At 41.4% G+C, this 19227-nt stretch overlaps 1 protein-coding gene across 4 annotated transcripts in view; it reads left to right on the plus strand.

The window, feature by feature from the left end:
* Positions 1-2457: 2457 nt before the first annotated feature.
* The window catches only part of DOCK3 (dedicator of cytokinesis 3), a 422568-nt gene continuing 405798 nt past the window's right edge, over positions 2458-19227 (plus strand). For all 4 annotated transcript variants that reach the window (XM_060109452.1, XM_060109453.1, XM_060109454.1 and 1 more), the window contains exon 1: positions 2458-2517. In XM_060109452.1, coding sequence (XP_059965435.1) covers positions 2481-2517 — 37 coding nt within the window. In that variant the 5' untranslated portion in view covers positions 2458-2480. The remainder of the gene's footprint in view (positions 2518-19227) is intronic.

The following is a 19227-nucleotide window of genomic DNA, read 5'->3' on the forward strand; positions in this document are numbered from 1 at the left end:
GGAATATTACTCAGCCATAAGAAGAAACGAAATTGAGTTATGTGTAGTGAGGTGGATGGACCTAGAGTCTGTCATACAGAGTGAAGTAAGTCAGAAAGAGAAAAACAAATACCATATGCTAACACATATATATAGAATCTAAAAAAAAAAAAAAGTTCATGAAGAACCTGGGGGCAAAACGGGAATAAAGACACAGACCTACTAGCAAATGGACTTGAGGATATGGGGAGGGGGAAGCGTAAGCTGTGACAAAGTGTCCAAAGTATATATGGACATATATACACTACCAAACGTAAAATAGATAGCTAGTGGGAAGCAGCCACATAGCACAGGGAGATCAGCTCGGTGCTTTGTGACCACCTAGAGGGGTGGGATGAGGGGGTGGGAGGGAGGGAGACGCAAGAGGGAAGGGGTATGGGAACATATGTGTATGTTAACTGATTCACTTTGTTATAAAGCAGAAACTCACCATTGTAAAGCAGTTATACTCCAATAAAGATGTTAAAAAAGAAAATCAATTTCCTTTTTTAAAAAAAAAACGGTTGTTCAGAAGGTCAGTATAACTTGGCATCTCTTGCTGGATAGCTCCCTGGAGAAAACTTTGTGGGAATGTGCCTTCATTCCGCGGTAAACATTCCATGGTGGCCATTGGGCAGGGGTCTATCTTCCTGGAATAGTCAGCTACATAAATAATGATATGTCTTTTATTATGTTCTTGGATCAAAAAAATATATATCTAGCTATTGAGAAACTCAGTCATTTAGGGAACGTTTTCCAGGGGCAGGAGTGGGCAGCCTTCACTGGTGGGAGGAGGAGTCTATAGGTCAGGAGTCTGTGGCAATAATCCAGGTGAACACAATTAGGCCTGGGAGGAGTTACCAATCATAAAGAATATTGTGAATGAAGAATCAACAAGGTCTGTTGATTACCAAGATATTCTTGTATTAGTCTTGCTTCCTATTCAACAGTGTGTGTCAGGTGCTGGGCTGAGTCCTGATGGACCAGAAAGGTGACTTTAGCCTGGATTTTGCCTTTTGGAGCTGACAGTCTTATAGGAAAAGTAAGGCACAAAGGCACACAGCTTGAACCCCAGGCAAAAGAAGGATCCAGTCTGCCAGCTGCAGGATCAGGGAAGGTTTTCTGGAGGTGAGGCCTTAAGCTGGGCTTTGTAGAGTGGGATTGCCCAAGACTGATAGTGAGGGATGACAGCAGGATTTTGACTTGGTAGTGCTGGTGACAGAATTGTACGGATATGCTGGGATTTGGGCTAGGAACACCATGCAATCCAGATGTAGGTGGAAAGGAGAAGTCCTGCAACTGCCAGGACTTTCCTGGTCTTTGAGCGGTTGACCTAGTGTCACAAGGTGATATTTGCAGGCCTAAGAGTGAATGGATTCTTAAGGAGGAGAGAAGGAGAAAAGTTTCGGGACCGAACCGGAAACTCAGGATGGCCTGTAAGGCAGAGAGACCTAGGAGCAGCAGAGGCGGTGCCCAGGGCAGGAACAACACCTCCCTACTCCCTACTCCCCCTTCCCCCAACCCAATGAGCAACTGCTTCCTTACTAGGAAGCCTGCAGTGATTGTTTTGGCCCCAAACATTTACTATGCAGGCCAACTCAGCGAAACAAGAACCAAGGAGGCCCTAGCGGCTTCGGCCTAGGAGGAGTCCCAGAGACCTAAGAGCGAGGGGCACGAGGATGCCCCACTTGGTTCTCCTGCGGCGACCCCACCCTGCGGGCCCGGGCGCTGCGCAGGGTGGCTCCTGGGACCTTTCCAGGGATGGGGTCGTGACAGCGTCGTGGATGACACCTGGATGGTCTTAAAACGGTATCCTTCCCTCCTTTCCCTGCTCTCCCCTCTCCGACCGGCGGATCTCACGGGGATCTCGGCGTGCCTGGCAGGAGGCACTGAACGCCGAAGCCCAGGGGGTCCGAGGGACTCCCACCTGCCCAACCCCGCATCCTCCAGCGGTTGCTGCCGCCCGGGGCCTTGGGCCTAAGAGCCAGTCCTGACCCCGGCGGAGCCATTCAATCGCCTCTCGCGGATTTCCCTCCGCTGCCGCGCGGCGGCGGCGACACGTGGGCTCGCGCGCGGGCTCGGGCGGCGCGAGCCCGGGCAGCGCGAGCCCCCGCGCGCCGGGAAGCGGCGCATGCGCGGGCGTCCTGCGAGCCCGCTGAGGCGAGCCGAATCGCGGCGGCGCCGGGAGCCGAGCAGCGGAGCTGTGAGGAACGAGCGGTGGCGTGAGAACGGCAGGGACTGACAGGTGGCAAACCCTTGCTGGGGCGTCCGCGGAACCTGGCGGTCCGGGCGTGGCGGCGGTGGCATCCCGGACGGCCTGTGAGGGATGCGCCGCCCACTGCCCTGCGCCGCCTGACCGCCCCCGCCTCGCCTAGCGGTGCGCCACAGCCGGGCCCGCGGCCGTCCCCGCCGCGCTGTCGCCCGGCCGCCGCCGCGCCCGCGGGGTCGCGCCCGGCCCGGCCATGTGGACCCCCACGGAGGAAGAGAAATACGGCGTAGGTAGGTGAGGCTCCGGCCTGGCCGCGGCGGGGGTTTGGGGGACGCGCCCTTGCTCTCGGCCTCGTGCCGGCCCCGCCTCGATTCGCGCCCGCGCGCCTCCCGCCGCTGCCCGCAGGCTGCGCGGCCTCGGCGCGGGGTGTGCGCGGGGTGGGGGCGGCGCGGGCGCGAGGCGCGGGGGTGGGAGTGGGTCCCTGGGCGCGGGGAGGGCGGCAGGGGGCGCTGGCAGCGCGGCCTCGGCAGGTGCGGCCGGAGGGAGGGGTGGGCAGGGCCCCAGAGGCTCCCCGAGGTTTTTGGTGTGGGGCATAGGGCAGTTTCACCGAAGAAGCCAAATTCTGGAAACCTGTTTTCTCCTTTCTTAAACCTCAATTTTAGTGAGTTTCTGCACCTGAGTTGATGAGCCCGATGACTCTTTATTTTTGGAGTGGAGCCTTAGGGAAAAAAAAGGGATAAAATACGTTGACATCATTTTTCCAGTTCAGAATTTTGCAGACATTTGACTGGAAATGTTTGATCCGTTTTAGTTTGTTTTGCCTTCAATATTATAAATAATTATTACTTAAAATAGGAAGTGTTTTTGCACATGTCCCAATGTTTAGTGTATATTACAGTCACGGTTTTGTTAAGAAACAAACGAACCTGTTTTTAGATGAGACCATTATTCCTCTTAGAATCCTCTTTTTATCTGTTACAAGTGTTAAACTCCAGAAGCTAAATAATTCTTATAATACTCAACTTCTTTAAAAGGCATATTCAATAATTTAAGGGATTGAATATTACTTTTACTTTTATAGTGTTAGTGTTTTGTGGCGATAACATGAGAGAGGAGTTCAGCCACACTGCATTATTGTGTCACCTGTCATTCAGTTAGAAACAGATAGAAAAATGAGTGTACAGGTTTTTTTTTCTGCCTAAGTTTTAATGGAAAATTTTAGATGGGGAGATCTGTCTAAACACAGACTTTTGTTTCCCGTGTTTACTGCAGCTCAATCAAGGTTTAGTTCACAGTTCCCTACAAAATAAACTGTCAGTGGTGACAAACGTTTAGGAATACCATCAGGCGAATTATGTGGAAACTGAATGTATTTAAATTTAAGGACCTGCAGAGAGATCTGTGCTGGTAGAAAATCTTGTTTTGAAAGGTAACTTTCTGAAGTTTTAAATTAGCTGTGCTCTAAGGGCATAATGATATAAGCTAGGATGGAAGTGATAAAAGGAGCCCTAGTGCTAGAGTCTCTGTTGAAATGGGATTGGGAAATGATGTGAAGAGCCGGGATTCACCTCTGGGAACATTTTATCCTTTCTCTTAGAGCATTCCCTAAATACTAAATACATTTTGTGATGTGAAGAGTTGATGGTTTATCTTTTCTGTAACTTGCTCTCAGACCTGCTTAACTAGAATAACAAATAACTGATGTGAAAGTGGTCAACTGTCCAGTGGCACCTAAGTGATACTTTCTTTCCTGCTGGGTCGGAACCTGTGAGTAGTGGAATTGGCAGATTTCTGAGTCCTGGCTTCTTTTTACTGGTGTTGTGGGCAAGTTATTTAACATCATTTTCTTAATGTGTAAATTGGGGATAATATTTACCTACAGGGTTGTGAAAATCAAATGAGAGCATACCAAATGCTTAATAAATGTTAATTTCTCCTTTTCCCCTTAGTACAGTACTTAGAGTAATAACACTAGGCATTTCCTCAGGTGTGTTGGTTCTGAGATGGAGGCAATGCAGGGTAATCAAGATAGGCATATGTGAATCTCAAAGCACTAGGATTTGGTGTGTGATTTACTCAGGAAGATGGAAGGAAATTTTTGCATTCCTTGGACTGTGGGTTTAGCTTTAGAAAAATTTTTTTCTGTGGAGGGGTACAGCATTGGGCACAGGGTAGGACTTAAATGCTTGTTAAATGAGAGAGACAGTTATTCTGAAGACATTAGCAGCTGTGATTTAGTGTAATTTATTTGCCCTTTCTGCCAAACACAGAAAGTCTCTATCATCTTCTCTCACAGCTTTCTTCTACTATCCCTTCCTCAGCTATGGTCTAAAAGTTCTTGTGTAGATTGTTCACACTCAATATGTTTTTTCCATAAGCATTTCAGGGCTACACTCCTAGGTCTTTTCATAAAAGCCAGTTCAGTCTATAAAGAGCCTAAATATTGTACTTACAGTGAGAAAAATAGTCAATTAAAAATGGTATGTTAGCTGCATTGTTTAATTGTTAGGTTGAAAATCTAAACATTGGACTTCTCTGGTGGTGCAGTGGTTAAGAATCCGCCTGCCAATGCAGGGGACACGGGTTCGAGCCCTAGTCTGGGAAGATCCCACATGCCACAGAGCAACTAAGCCTGTGCACCACAACTACTGAGCCTGCGCTCTAGAGCCCGTGAACCACAAGTACCGAGCCCACGTACCACAACTACTGAAGCCTGCACGCCTAGAGCCTGTGTTCCACAACAAGAGAAGCCACCGCAATGAGAAGCCTGTGCACTGCAACGAAGAATAGCCCCCACTCGCTGCAACTAGAGAAAAGCCCACACACAGCAACGAAGACCCAACACAGCCAAAGATAAAATAAATAAATAAATAAAAATAAATAAAAAAAGAAAATCTAAACATTATCATTATTCCTATGAGAAAATGTTTCAGATTTCAACTGATTTTTATGCGCAGCATGGAGCACAGATTTCTATCTCTGCTTGCTAACCCATAATCCTTACAGCAAGGAGGGAAAATTTATCTTTTTCCCACCAATTTGTATAAATTGCTTGGATGTGGGTGAGGGAAGGAGTCCTCTGCTGCAGCAGTGCAAGGGAGTTTCTCCCAGTGCAGCTGTTCATCTTATTTGACATTGGTTAGGTTTTTGAGATCATGTAGTAATATCTTAATGCCTTTAAAATTTATGATATAGAAATTCTGTACAAGTTATAACACTTTCAAATTATTTGATTTATTTGCTTAGGACTAGGCAATATCTGAGCTTCCCTTTCCATTGTAATATTCTGTGACTGAGTTTAGAGGAAGGGGAGGAAACTACCCTTTTTTGAAGATCAATGATGGACCAGTCAGTGTGTTGGGGATTCTCACTTATGTTATACCGTGTAGATCCCCAGAGCAGTCTTAATGTTATCTTCATTACACAGATGATGAAATTGGATCTCAGAGGTTGTTAATCCTTTTTTGTCCCTTAACAATTAAATATTCCCCTTAATTTTCTTCCTGGCAATGGGCAATATTTTTGCCATATACTTGACTCTCTTACTGTCCATCTCTAGTATCACAAGGAGCTGTTCTTTACTGAACCCTTCTAGCCTGTGTTCTGACTCCTTATGTCTCTTCCTCTTAGAGATTCTCTGCTTTTCTTTCTGTTGCCATAAATGCTTGGAAAGTCCTGCATCTTAACCATTCTTTATTTTACCTTTTCAAGAAGCTTCCTATTCTAGAGTGAATTAGGTGAGAAAAATGCAACCATTTTTGTGAAACACCTGTCTTTTCCCATATTGACTGCACCCAAACTACCAAATATAGAAACTGAAGACCAAGAAAATACTTTTCCCATCCTCTAACAGCAGCAGCAGTAAACACCACCAACAAATGAAACAAGAGTTTGTAAATTAAATTCCTAGAGTAGAATAGCCGCAGAGATTTGAGTACATGTGTGTTAGTTTGGCATCTTAGCAGTGAAAGCTGCTTCCTAATGTCATCTTGTTTATTCTCCTGTCCTGAGGTAAATTTTGTAATAATTCAGAGCATTTATTGCTTATTCTTTTCTAATCCCCACTTAGCAGACCATGAAAAAATTTCCTCATTACCAACCAGATTACCTTCTATTTTAGTTTTGTAATGTCATATTTATTTTTTTCTAATTTAAAAACAATGCATATTTTCTGCCTTACTTTTACCTGATTTCCTTCTGCTTGATTTTCCCCAGATAGGAAAAACAAACAAACAAAAAAACACAACACTTAAAAAAAGCCCTGAATCCTTAAAAGAAATTTAACTTCTAATGATCCTGTGGTGCAGAGGCATATGAAGGTGGGAAGGGAATAGGTCCATGAAACCACATCTGAAAGAACCAGTGTTCACAGAATTTCACTAAATCTGTTGGTATATGGGCTACAACTCAGTGAAATAGTGCGAGGGCAGTGGGCTCTTTAGTTACTTGCTCTGTAAGGAAATCCCAGCCTTTGAAGCCTTGGAAAAGGCCCTGTATCTTTATTGCTCAGAGGTAAAGGCATCCACTAGGAGTAGAGAAGACATCATAAACCCAGGACTTTATTTTGCCCTGAAAAGTGAGGATGTGCTTGATGTTTTATGATCAGGGGTTTAGTGTTTACAGGGAACTTCCACATCGTGATTCTGCTTGAGCTTTACACCGTAAAGCTCCTTTTTTTTTTTTTTTAAACAGATGACAAAGAAACTTTAACTGAAAGAAATTAAGTGACTGATCTAAGATACTTAAGCCAACTAAGTGCCAATTTGAGACTTCAACCTAGAACTTGGGGATTCTATTCTAATCCACAGCTGCTTTCATCACACCATGTTGCCTCTGAAAAGAATTTGTCAGCAGTGTATGTCTCTGGCTCAAAAAAATAAGGCCTTTTTAACAGACTTCAGATTTAAATTGGATAGTTATATTTAAGGAATTTTATTTCTATATTAAGCATTTTTATAAGACTACATAGTATTTATCGTTCTGCTTCTGAATATATGATTTGCATTGCTGATGAGTACAGATTCAAGGCATGACAATTCATAAGGCAGGTTTTTAACAGCCTTGAGGAGTATGTTGGGTACTATTGCCCTCTTTTAAAGACATTGTTAGTAGGGAAGAAAGAAGTTGATTTCAGCAAACATTTATTGAGTGCCTTCTTAGACCGAGATGGCTTTGTTTTGATCTGCCATTCTGTAAAGCAAGCAGGAAATAATCAGCAGGAAATGATCAATATTTTAACAGGAAAGTCAATATGCAACAATATTCTATAGACTATTCAAATGTTATGGTTAATTTTATCATGCAGTGTTATGAGAGAATATGCTTTAGAAACATAAAGCTTAATTGTAAACGTGACACCATTTTCTATCATTTTTAGACACGTTCTGAAGCATGATGTCTCAAAAGAATGGTCATTGAGGTTGGAAGTGCTTTATATTCATACCATACTTTTACATTGGTGCTGAATTTCAATTTTTAATAGTTTGTATTATGATTTTTTTTTGAATTCTTGTGTCTTTATTCTTGAAGATAAGAATGATCTGAATTTATTCCCAATGTATAAGCATTATTGGATATGCTATATTAGGGCTTTATTCCAATGTTGTACTTTTACCATAATGAACAAACCTGTTTATTATGATTATGCTCTAAAGACTCTTGTATATACCCTCTTGATAGATTTTGTATAGAAAAGCAAGATTTTTTTCCACATAAAGGTTCTGGGAACTTAAAAATTTTTTTCATAAGTACGTTGCCAAATTATTTTAACTGTGGCCCAAGTAACTGCAGTTGACTTGCTATATCACACACTAGGATACTCTAGTAAGGATAATCACTATGTTGGGAAATGTCATTCAGAAACTTCCTGTTTTTCTACTTATCTACAATGGAATAAAATCTCAACCTCCTGCTTCCATCTGTTTCTCCCTCTCTCTTTAGAACTCATTCATGAGCTCTTGTTGATTGATGAATGAGAACAAAAATTGATGGAAGAATTAATGTATGATAAATGAAGAACTTTATATTACAGACTTAGTATCATACTTTGACCTTTCTTCAAATACATCTAGTGACAGTGCCCTCACCACTTTTTGAGACAGCCCATTTTATTGTTAGACAGCTGTGATGAGAACATTCTTCCTTGCTGAATAGACTCCTTGTAATTTCTTATAAGTTTGTGTTCTGTGTTTACATATAAATAACTTTCATCATAGCCTTTCAGTAATTCATAAAATTTTAGTATTGTAAGGGATCTTAGAGATAATATGGTTTAAGGCTCCAGAGCTAAGTAAGACCAGTGGAATAGCTAACATTCATTAAGTGTTTACTGTGTGCCCAGCACTTGCATGTTATGGCTCAAATTTGCTTTTTCAGCCTCATCTGCTGACTTGCTTGTATTTTACACTTTAGCCAAACTGAACTTTCCCCGAGTCCTTCTGTCTGGACTTAATTATACCAGTGCTGCCGTGTGCCAGGACTGCTTGCCATCTATTAAAAACTTCTTGTTATTTGCTGCATCATGTCTCTGTTCATATTCTTTCTATGTGGGGTGCCTCCCCCCACCCCATCTTCATCTCTCAGATTCTTTCCTATCTGTTAAGGCTTCTATCATGTATTAACTATCTTTGTAAATCTTTTTCTACCTTGACCATACCCCTTTCTTTCTCCAAACAGATTTTATTCTATGATACTTTACATCTTACAGTGGTATATTTATTCTGTCCTCTTCCATTAGGTTAATGTCCTTCCAACTTTTGACTATGATCTACAATAAGAAATACAACTAAAATTATTATCTCTTATGTGTGTATGTTTATACTATACAGACACATGAAAAAGTTAAACAAAAGTTTCATGGTATAGTATTTTGTAGAGTGTACTCTGATGTTTCTATTCATTTCTGTTTCATCAAAAAATATTGGTGGCGGGCTTCCCTGGTGGTGCAGTGGTTGGGAGTCCGCCTGCCGATGCAGGGGACACGGGTTCGTGCCCCGGTCTGGGAAGATCCCGCATGCCGCGGAGCGGCTGGGCCCGTGAGCCATGGCCGCTGAGCCTGTGTGTCTGGAGCCTGTGCTCCGCAACGGGAGAGGCCACAGCGGTGAGAGGCCCATGTACCACACACACACAAAAAAATTGGTGGCAGCGCAATTGATTTTTTTGACCCATGGTTAACTCTGATTTAGGCTATGAACTCTTAAAAAGTGGGGATTTTGCCATATTTACAGTTGACCCTTGAACAATGCAGGGGTTGGAGCGCCAACACCTCACACAGTCAAAAATCTGTGTTCTGCTTTTTTGGCCTCAAAAACAAAGGAGATGATAAAATGACTCACCCAAGGGCAGGAAGCTGAAACAGTTTGGATGGAATCAGAACTCAAACCCTAGTTCTTTTGATTCCACATATTGTGATCTCTAATTAAATGCAAACTTTTCCCCACACTTAGTTAATTTAAAGATCTATAACATGAAAATCCAGGTATTATATTTATTGAAAAAAATTGTGTATAAATGGACCTGCACAGTTCAAACCTGTGTTGTTCAAGGGTCAGCTGTATCTTTGTGTTCTTGACAGACATAACTCAGTACCAGGCATATAGAAGGTTTTATACATGTATTTTAGCATTGAGTTGGATGTTTTTTGTTAATGTGGTATAAAGCCTGATATTCGGAGACTTTTGAGCTGCCATTTCACACTAATTACTCATACTGGTTTTATAACAGCTAAACTCTAGATTTTACTGCATATTAAGTGAAGTAAAGCTAGATCTCCATCCTGAATGTGTGCTATTGATAATAAACATAAATGTAAAATTTTAGTTTCATTTAAAAAAGATTTTACATTTATTTTCATTACATTTCATTGAGGGGGAGCATATTTGGCTTGACACTGTTGGTCCTAAATGGGGGGTGGGCTCTCTGTATTTGGCTCATTAGTACAACTTGTCAAGTCTTTTTTGTAGCTTGAGTTTCATCCCACATATTATCATCTCTTCCTTGAAGTTTCACCTACACAGTTGATAAACCTGTCTTCTGTCCTTTTCCAAGTGGCTGGTAAAAATGTTGAACAGAATAGGAAAAAAATTTCATTACCTAGAGGGAAGTGTCCAGTTTATAAAGGAGTAGTTTTTGTTATGTTGTGTTTTGAATGCGAATTATCAGGATGACTTACTGAATGCTTCGTGACAGTGCCAGCTGTGCCACCTTTGTGAACCTGATAGTGTTTGGGGTTAGGATGTACTCCTGGCCAGACTGTGGTCTATGGCCAAAGAGGAAGGATGCTGCTAAAGTCTGTGTGGCCTTTTAAGTGTGGGGAGTGATAAAGGTATATTAGCCTTAAAAAGATCTGAAGTCCATTTTCATCTTCATGTATAGGAGGAAGGGTGGCATGAAACTTGAGTTTTGTTTCTGATGTTCTTTCCACATTCCCTACACTTTAGATATGCTGGACAGCTCACCCTTTTCCAGACAAGCCTAAAACTCTCCTACCTTTGTCGCTTTGCTTGGTTGTTATAATATGACAGGAATGCAGTGACTACCTTTCTCTGCCTGGGGAATGCCACCTTAAAAAGCTGAAATGTCATCTTCTCTTTGATGCCTTCCCCAGCTCTGCCCAATAATAGGCATTGCTTCTTGCTCCTACAGCAGTTGGTACCAACTTCTAGTATGGCACTTATCCCTTTAGATCATGCTTAATTGCATGTCTTTGCCTCAGGGGATTGAGCTTCTCCAGGACAAGGAATTTTGTCTTGGTGTTTGTAACCCCAGCACCTAGCACATAGTGAGGGATCGATAAATGCTTAATTAGGAGTCCAACCTAGTGAAAAGTTTTATTTTGCTTTGTTAATCCTGATAGTATTTTATTTTAAAAATTTTATTTATTTATTTATTTTGGCTGCACTGGGCCTTCGTTGCGGCGCGTGGGCTTCTCTAGTTGCAGCATGTGGGTTTAGTTGCAACATATGGGATCTTACTTCCCTGACCAGGGATTGAACCTGGGCCCCCTGCGTTGGGATCATGGAGTCTTAACCACTGGAGCACCAGGGAAGTCCCCCTGATAGTATTTTAAAAGGGAGGCTGTAAGTCTAATAATATTTAGTTGTTAGAAATCTGTGACATCATGAATACACTTTTTTTTCCTGAGCCTTTCTCTTTCTTGAGTCTGTTAGGAAGGTTTACTGCCTGTGGCTGAGTTGAGATGACTGATTTTGGGTGGGAGCCTTAGGATTCTAGTATGAATCCATCTCGCCTAGAGTTTCACAGTTATCACAACAGTGATTCAGGAAATTTGTAGCAGGTAATTGGGATGCCACTTGAATTTACCCCAAAATACCTCTTTCGTTTGACACCTTTGGGGAAGCCGTGTTTTGGATGAGTGACTTTTCCATAGAACTCAAGGTTAAACCTTTAAAAGCACCAAGAGAATATTTTTTTGTTGGATTTTTTTATAGTAAAAGATAATATGTTCCATTCTTCCCTGTACTGAATTCAATATGTTGAATACATTTGAGCTTTTTCTGTGTAACATTTCCCCTCTGATTACATAAGATATATATTCATTATAGACACGTCAGTAACTGTAGAAAAATACACAAAAAAGAAAATAAGGGTGATATCTTATTTTTGTTACCCAGACATAACCCCTCTCAACACACTGGCATATCTTTCTAGTCTTTTTTTCTGATGCAGGCATTTAAAATAAATTTAGGACTATACTGTTTATATTGTCATTCAGTATTTTATTTTATTTTATTTTTAAAACTCAAGTAATTTATTTATTGGCCATGCAGCATGTGGAATATTAGTTCCCTGACCAGGGATCAAAACCACGCCCCTTGCAGTGGAAGCATGGAGTCTTAACCACTGGACCACCAGAGAAGTCCCAACAGTCTTTTATTTTAAATCTGCTATACTATGAACATTTTCTTATGTCTGGAATGTCATTGTTTTAATGACTGCTGTTCCATTAGGTACTATTAGGTACTATAATTTACCTAATCTCCTACTTCTGAGCAGTTGGTCATTAGAAATTAACTATTGCCAGACAGTGAGGGTACTTGTTTCTCTGCACCCTTGTCAGTATAGGGCATTATTTTCTCCACAAATTTGCATCTTCAAAAATTTCAAAATTGATAACATGCTTAAGAGGAATAAATTCTCAGGCATTACAAAAATAAAGTATCCTGTACTACCATTTCAACTTCTTGGGCATCATTTGTTTAATTGAACTTTCTGACTATTTGATATTGTTAATACAAATAAGTGATTATGACTTTGATACAGTGATACTTGTTTGCTTCCTCACTGAAATCCCTGGGAAGATCACTAATTCCAGTTAGTGGTTCTCTTGTTTGTTTGCTCCTTTTCTCATCTGGCTGTGATGCTCTCTGGGAATTTGGTGGTGGTGGTGGTGGTCGGGGAGGGGGGATATGTGAGACTCTTCGACTCGCTATTAGTGACTTGAAATGGTATTTTTGTTTTGTTTTGGTATTCTTTCTATCTCTGTACATTTCTGTTCTCTGTAGCTACTTCCAGTGTCATTCGCTTCCTTTTCCTGTTTGCCAGCCACTCTTTGCTGTTTGCTTCTTTCCCCAGCCATACCTTTTCAAGCTAGACCCGAATTGAACTTGTTCAAGGGAAACTGGGTAATCAACTCTATGAAAAACTAAAGTGGCTCCTTTCCTTTCTATTGGAGTGAAATTCAGTGCCTTTATGAAAAACTTAGACCTGTTAAAAGAACTTTCTGACTCATGGCCAGGGCTGGGCACTGTAGGAATGCCTGGCTTTGGAACAGAGGCAGTGCTCTGGGAGTGATAGAGCCTAATGCAGATTTGCTCCATGCAGAGCAGTTTCCCCTCTGGGTGGCTGCAGTTTCCCCTTAGGGGTGCTTGGACCATTATGGATGGAGGGAAGGAACTGTTTGAAAAGAAAAACTTCTGATACATTTAAACATACTGGAATATTTAAGCTCTGATAAGACAATGGTGTATGATTGTAGGTAATGAGACTGTGGTTGTCCCACAAAGCACTCATTGTTTTTATTGATTTGCTTTCTCAGAAACCATAGCAGGTTTCTGTGTTAGTTATGTAGAGTAATGAACTGTTTTAATTGGTTAATTCTTCACCCTGATATTTACAATTTACCCAGATTAAGTGTACAATTTAGTGGCATTAAATACATTCAAATTGTTGTATAACTATCACTACTATTTATTTCCAGAGCTCTTTTTATCATCCCAAACAAAAACTCTATACCCCTCCCTGCCGCTCCAGGTAACCTCTATTCTACTTTCTGTCTCTGTGAATTTGATTATTCTAGATACCTCATATAAATGGAATCATACAATATTTGTCTTTTTGTATTCGGCTTATTTTACTTAGCATAACATTTTCAGGGTTCGTGCATGTTGTAGCAGGCATCAAAATTTCATTCCTTTTTATATCTGAATAATACCCCATTGTGTGAGTATATATCACATTTATTTATACATTCATCTGTTGTTGTACACTCAGGTAGTTTCCACCTTTTGGCTCTTATGAATTAAGCTGCTATGAATATTAGTGTGCAAGTATCTGTTAGAGTCCCTATTTTCGGATCTCTTGGTGTATACCTAGCATTGGAATTGCTGGATCAAATGGTAATTCATGTTTAACTTTTTGAGAAATCACCTATTTTCCACATCAGTTGTACAATTTTACATTACCACCAACAACTCGTGAGAGTCCCACATCCTCTCCAACACTTATTTTTTGGCCACACCGTGTGGCATGTGGGATCTTAGTTCCCTGACCAGGGATCGAACCCATGCTCCCTGCATTGGAAGCATGTAGTCTTAACCACTGGACTGCCAGGGAGGTCCAACACTTCTTATTTTTTGATAATAGCCATCCTAATGGGTGTGAAGTGGTATCTCACTATGGTTTTGATTTGCATTTCCCTAGTGATTAGTGATGTTGAGCATCTTTTCATGTGCTTATTGGCTATCTGTATATTTTCGTTGGAGAAATATCCCATTTTATGTATGTACCACATTTTGTTTACCCGTTCTTTGTTGATGGACACTTGGGTTGTTTCTACCTTTTGGTAGAAATTGTGAATAATACTATAATGAACATTTGGCATCCAAGTTTCTGTTTGACTCCCTGTTTTAAATCCTTTGGATAGGAGTGGAATTGCTTACCATTTGGTAATTCTATGTTTAGTTTTTTGGGGGAACCATCACGCTGTGTTCTGCAGTGCCTGCACCATTTTACTTTGCCATCAGCAATGCATGAGGATTCCAGTCTCTTTACATCCTTGCTAATACTTGTTGTTTTCTGTCTTTTAAAAAAATGTTTCTATAAATGGCCATCCAAATGGGTGTGAAGTGGTATTTCATTGCAGTTTTAAAATTTTATTTATTTATTTATTTATTTATTTATTTATTTATTTATTTATTTATTTATATTTGGCTGCATTGGGTCTTCGCTGCTGAACGCGAACTTTCTCTAGTTGTGGTGAGTGGGGGCTACTCTTACTTTTGGTGTGCGGACTTCTCATTGCGGTGGCTTCTCTTGTTGTGGAGCACAGGGTCTAGGTGCATGGGCTTCAGTAGCTGTGGCATGTGGGCTCAGTAGTTGTGGCTCGTGGGCTCTAGAGCACAGGCTTAGTAGTTGTGGTGCACGGGCCTAGTTGCTCCGTGACATGTGGGATCTTCCTGGACCAGGGCTTGAACCTGTGTCCCCTGCACCGTCAGGTGGATTCCTAACCACTGTGCCACCGGGGAAGTCCCTCATTGTGGTTTTGATTTGCATTTTTCCTAATAATTAGTGATGTTGAGCGTCTTTTCATGTGCTTATTGGCCATTTGTGTGTTGTTTTTGGAGAAACGTCTATTCAAGTACTTTGCCCATTTTAAAATAGATTTTTGTTGCTGTTGTTAGTTTGTAGCTCTTTATATATTCTGGATATTAATTCCTTATCAGATACATGGTTTACAGATATTTTCTCCCATTTCATGGTTTGCCTTCTCACTCTGTTACAGTGTCCTTTGATGTACAGAAGTTTTAAATTTTTACACAGTCTAATTTATGTTTTCTTTTGTCATTTGTGCTTTTGGTGTCATATTCAAGAAATCATGGTCAAATCCATCATGAGGCTTTCCCCCATGTTTCCTTCTAAGAGTTTTATAGTTTTAGCTTTTACATTTAGGCCTTTGATCTATTTTGAGTTAATTTTTGCATATGGCATAAGGTAAAGGTCCAGCTTCATTCTTTTGTATATGGATGTCCAGTTTTCTCAGCATCGTTTGTTGAAAAGTCTGTCTTTCCCATTGAATGGTCTTAGCACCTTTGTTTGAAATCATTTGGCCATATATTTGATGGTTTATTTTTGGGCTCTATCTTTATGCTGATATGTCTGTCTTTATGCCAGTACCACACTGTTGTGGTAGCAGGTTTGTAGCAGGTTTTTTTTTTTTTTTTTGCGGTACGTGGGCCTCTCACTGTTGTGGCCTTTCCCGTTGCGGAGCACAGGCTCCGGACACGCAGGCTCAGCGGCCATGGCTCATGGGCCCAGCCGCTCCGCGGCATGTGGTATCCTCCCGGACCGGGGCATGAACCCGTGTCCCTTGCATCGGCAGGCGGACTCTCAACCACTGTGCCACCAGGGAAGCCCTGTAGCAGGTTTTGAAATCAGGAAGTGTGAGTACTCCCACTTTGTTCTTCTTTTTCAAGTTTGTTTTGCCTCTTTGGGGTCCCTTGAGATTCCATTTGAATTTTAGGAAGAATTTTTCTGTTTCTACAAAAAGTGCCATTGGGATTTTGACAGGAATTGCACTGAATTTGTAGATTGCTTTAGGTAGTATTGTCATATTAACAATATTAATTCTTCCAGTCAGTGATCACGGATGCTTTACATTTACTTAGGGTGTCTTTATTTATTATTATTATTATTTTTATTTTTGGCTGCGTTGGGTCTGTGTTGCTGCACATGGGCTTTCTCTAGTTGCAGTGAGCGGGGGCTACTCTTCATTGAAGTGCATGGGTTTCTCGTTGCGGTGGCTTCTCTTGTGGAGCACGGCTCTAGGTGCGTGGGCTTCAGTAGTTGCAGCATGCGGGCTCAGTAGTTGCAGCATATGGGCCCTAGAGTGAGCGGGCTTCAGTAGTTGTGGCGCGAGAGCTCAGTAGCTGTGGCTCGCGGGCTCTAGAGCGCAGACTCAGTAGTTCTGGCACATGGGCTTAGTTGCTCTGCAGCATGTGGGATCTTCCCGGATTAGGGATCACCCGTGTCCCCTGCATTGGCAGGTGGATTCTTAACTATTGCACCACCAGGAAAGTCCTTGGAATTGTTTTCTTAATTTTGTTTTTGTGTTGTTCATTGTTAATGTATTTTTGCATGTTAATTTTATATCATGCAACTGCTGAGTTCATCTGTTAGCCCTAACATTTTTTTTGATTGCCTTCTTTAAGGTTTTCTACATATAAGATCATGTCATCTGCAAAGAGAGATCATTTTATTTCTTCCTTTCATATTTGGATGCCTTTTCTTTCTTTTTCTTGCCCAATTACTACTCTGGCTAGAACTTCTAGCACTATGTTGAAAAGGCGAAAGCAGTCATTCTCGTCTTGTTCCTGATCTTAGAGGAAAAGCTTTCAGTCTTTCACACTGAGTATGATGCTTGCTGTAGATTTTAAATATTTTTTCTTTTTTTCTTAACAAGGTTAGTTTTCATTTCACTTAACCCAAGCTACTACTTGTTCATGCCCAGACTGTGTGTATTGTTTGTATCTGTAAAAGTATGTATCTGGGCATTTTATCTCTTCTTCTGCTCAGTATTTTTTTTTTTTTGAACTTTATTTATTTATTTTTTGTACAGCAGCTTTTTTTTTTTTTTTTTTTGCGGCATGCGGGCCTCTCACTGTTGGGGCCTCTCCCGTTGTGGAGCACAGGCTCCGGACGCACAGGCTCAGCGGCCACTGTACAGCAGATTTTTATTAGTTGTCTATTTTACACATATTGGTGTATATATGTCAATTGCAATCTCCCATTTCATCCCCCCCACCCCACCCCCCACTTTCCTCCCTTGGTGTCCATACGTTTGTTCTCTACATCTGTCTCTATTTCTCCCTTGCAAACTGGTTCATCTATACCATTTTTCTACATTCCACATATATGCGTTAATATATGATATTTGTTTTTCTCTTTCTGACTTACTTCAATCTGTATGACAGTCTGTAGGTCCATCCACGTCTCTGAAAATTACCGGATTTCATTCCTTTTTATGGCTGAGTAGTATTCCATTGTATATATGTACCACATCTTCTTTATCCGTTAGTCTGTCAGTGGGCATTTAGGTTGCTTCCATGACCTGGTTGTTGTAAATAGTGTTGCAATGAACATTGGGGTGCATGTGTGTTTTTGAATTATGGTTTTCTCAGAGTATGTGCCCAGTAGTGGGATTGCTGGGTCATATGGTAGTTCTATTTTTAGTTTTTTAAGGAACCTCCATACTGTTCTCCATAGTGGCTGTATCAATTTACATTCCCACCAACAGTGCAAGAGGGTTCACTTTTCTCCACACCCTCTCCAGCATTTGTTTGTAGATTTTCTGATGATGCCCAGTCTAACTGGTGTGAGGTGATACCTCAGTGTAGTTCTGATTTGCATTTCTCTGATAATCAGTGATGTTGAGCATACTTTCATGTGCTTGTTGGCAATCTGTATATCTTCTTTGGAGAAATGTCTATTTAGGTCTTCTGCCCATTTTTTTTTTTTTTTCTTTTTGCGGTATGCGGGCCTCTCACTGTTGTGGCCTCTCCCGTTGCGGAGCACAGGCTCCGGATGCGCAGGCCCAGCGGCCATGGCTCACGGGCCCAGCCGCTCCGCGGCATATGGGATCCTCCCAGACCGGGGCACGAACCCGTATCCCCTGCATCGGCAGGCGGACTCTTAACCACTGCGCCACCAGGGAGGCCCTTCTGCCCATTTTTTAATTGTGTTGTTTGTTTTTTTAATATTGAGCTAATGAGATGTTTATATATTTTGGCGATTAATCCTTTGTTTGTTGAGTCATTTGGAAATATTTTCTCCTATTCTGAGGGTTGTCTTTTCGTCTTGTTTATAGTTTCCTTTGCTGTGCAAAAGCTTTTAAGTTTCATCAGGTTCCATTTGTTTATTTTTGTTTTTATTTCCATTACTCTAGGAGGTGGGTCAAAAAAGGTGGGTGCTGTGATTTATTTCAGATTGTTCTTCCTATGTTTTCCTCTAAGAGTTTTATAGTGTCCGGTCTTACATTTAGGTCTTTAATCCATTTTGAGTTTATTTTTGTGTATGGTGTTAGGGAGTGTTCTAATTTCATTCTTTTACATGTGGCCATCCAGTTTTCCCAGCACCACTTATTGAAGAGATTGTCTTTTCTCCATTGTATATCGTTGCCTCCTTTGTCATAGATTAGTTGACCATAGGTGCATGGGTTTATTTCTGGGCTTTCTATCCTGTTCCATTGATCTGTATTTCTGTTTTTGTGCCAGTACCATATTGTCTTGATTACTGTAGCTTTGTAGTGTCGTCTCAAGTCAGGGAGTCTGATTCCTCCAGCTCCATTTTTTCCCCTCAAGACTGCTTTGGCTATTAGGGGTCTTTTGTGTCTCCATACAAATTTTAAGATTTTTTTGTTCTAGTTCCGTAAAAAATGCCATTGGTAATTTCATAGAGATTGCATTGAATCTGTAGATTGCTTTGGGTAGAATAGTCATTTTCACAATATTGATTCTTCCAATCCAAGAACATGGTATATCTCTCCATCTGTTTTTGTCATCTTTGATTTCTTTCATCAGTGTCTTATAGTTTCTTGAGTACAGGTCTTTTACTCCTTAGGTAGGTTTAGTCCAAGGTATTTTATTCTTTTTTTTTTTTTTTGTGATACGCGGGCCTCTTACTGTTGTGGCCTCTCCCGTTGCGGAGCACAGGCTCCGGACGCGCAGGCTCAGTGGCCACGGCTCACGGGCCCAGTCGCTCTGAGG

Source organism: Mesoplodon densirostris, chromosome 10, assembly GCF_025265405.1.
Source record: "Mesoplodon densirostris isolate mMesDen1 chromosome 10, mMesDen1 primary haplotype, whole genome shotgun sequence".
NCBI classification, from domain to species: Eukaryota; Metazoa; Chordata; class Mammalia; order Artiodactyla; family Ziphiidae; genus Mesoplodon; species Mesoplodon densirostris.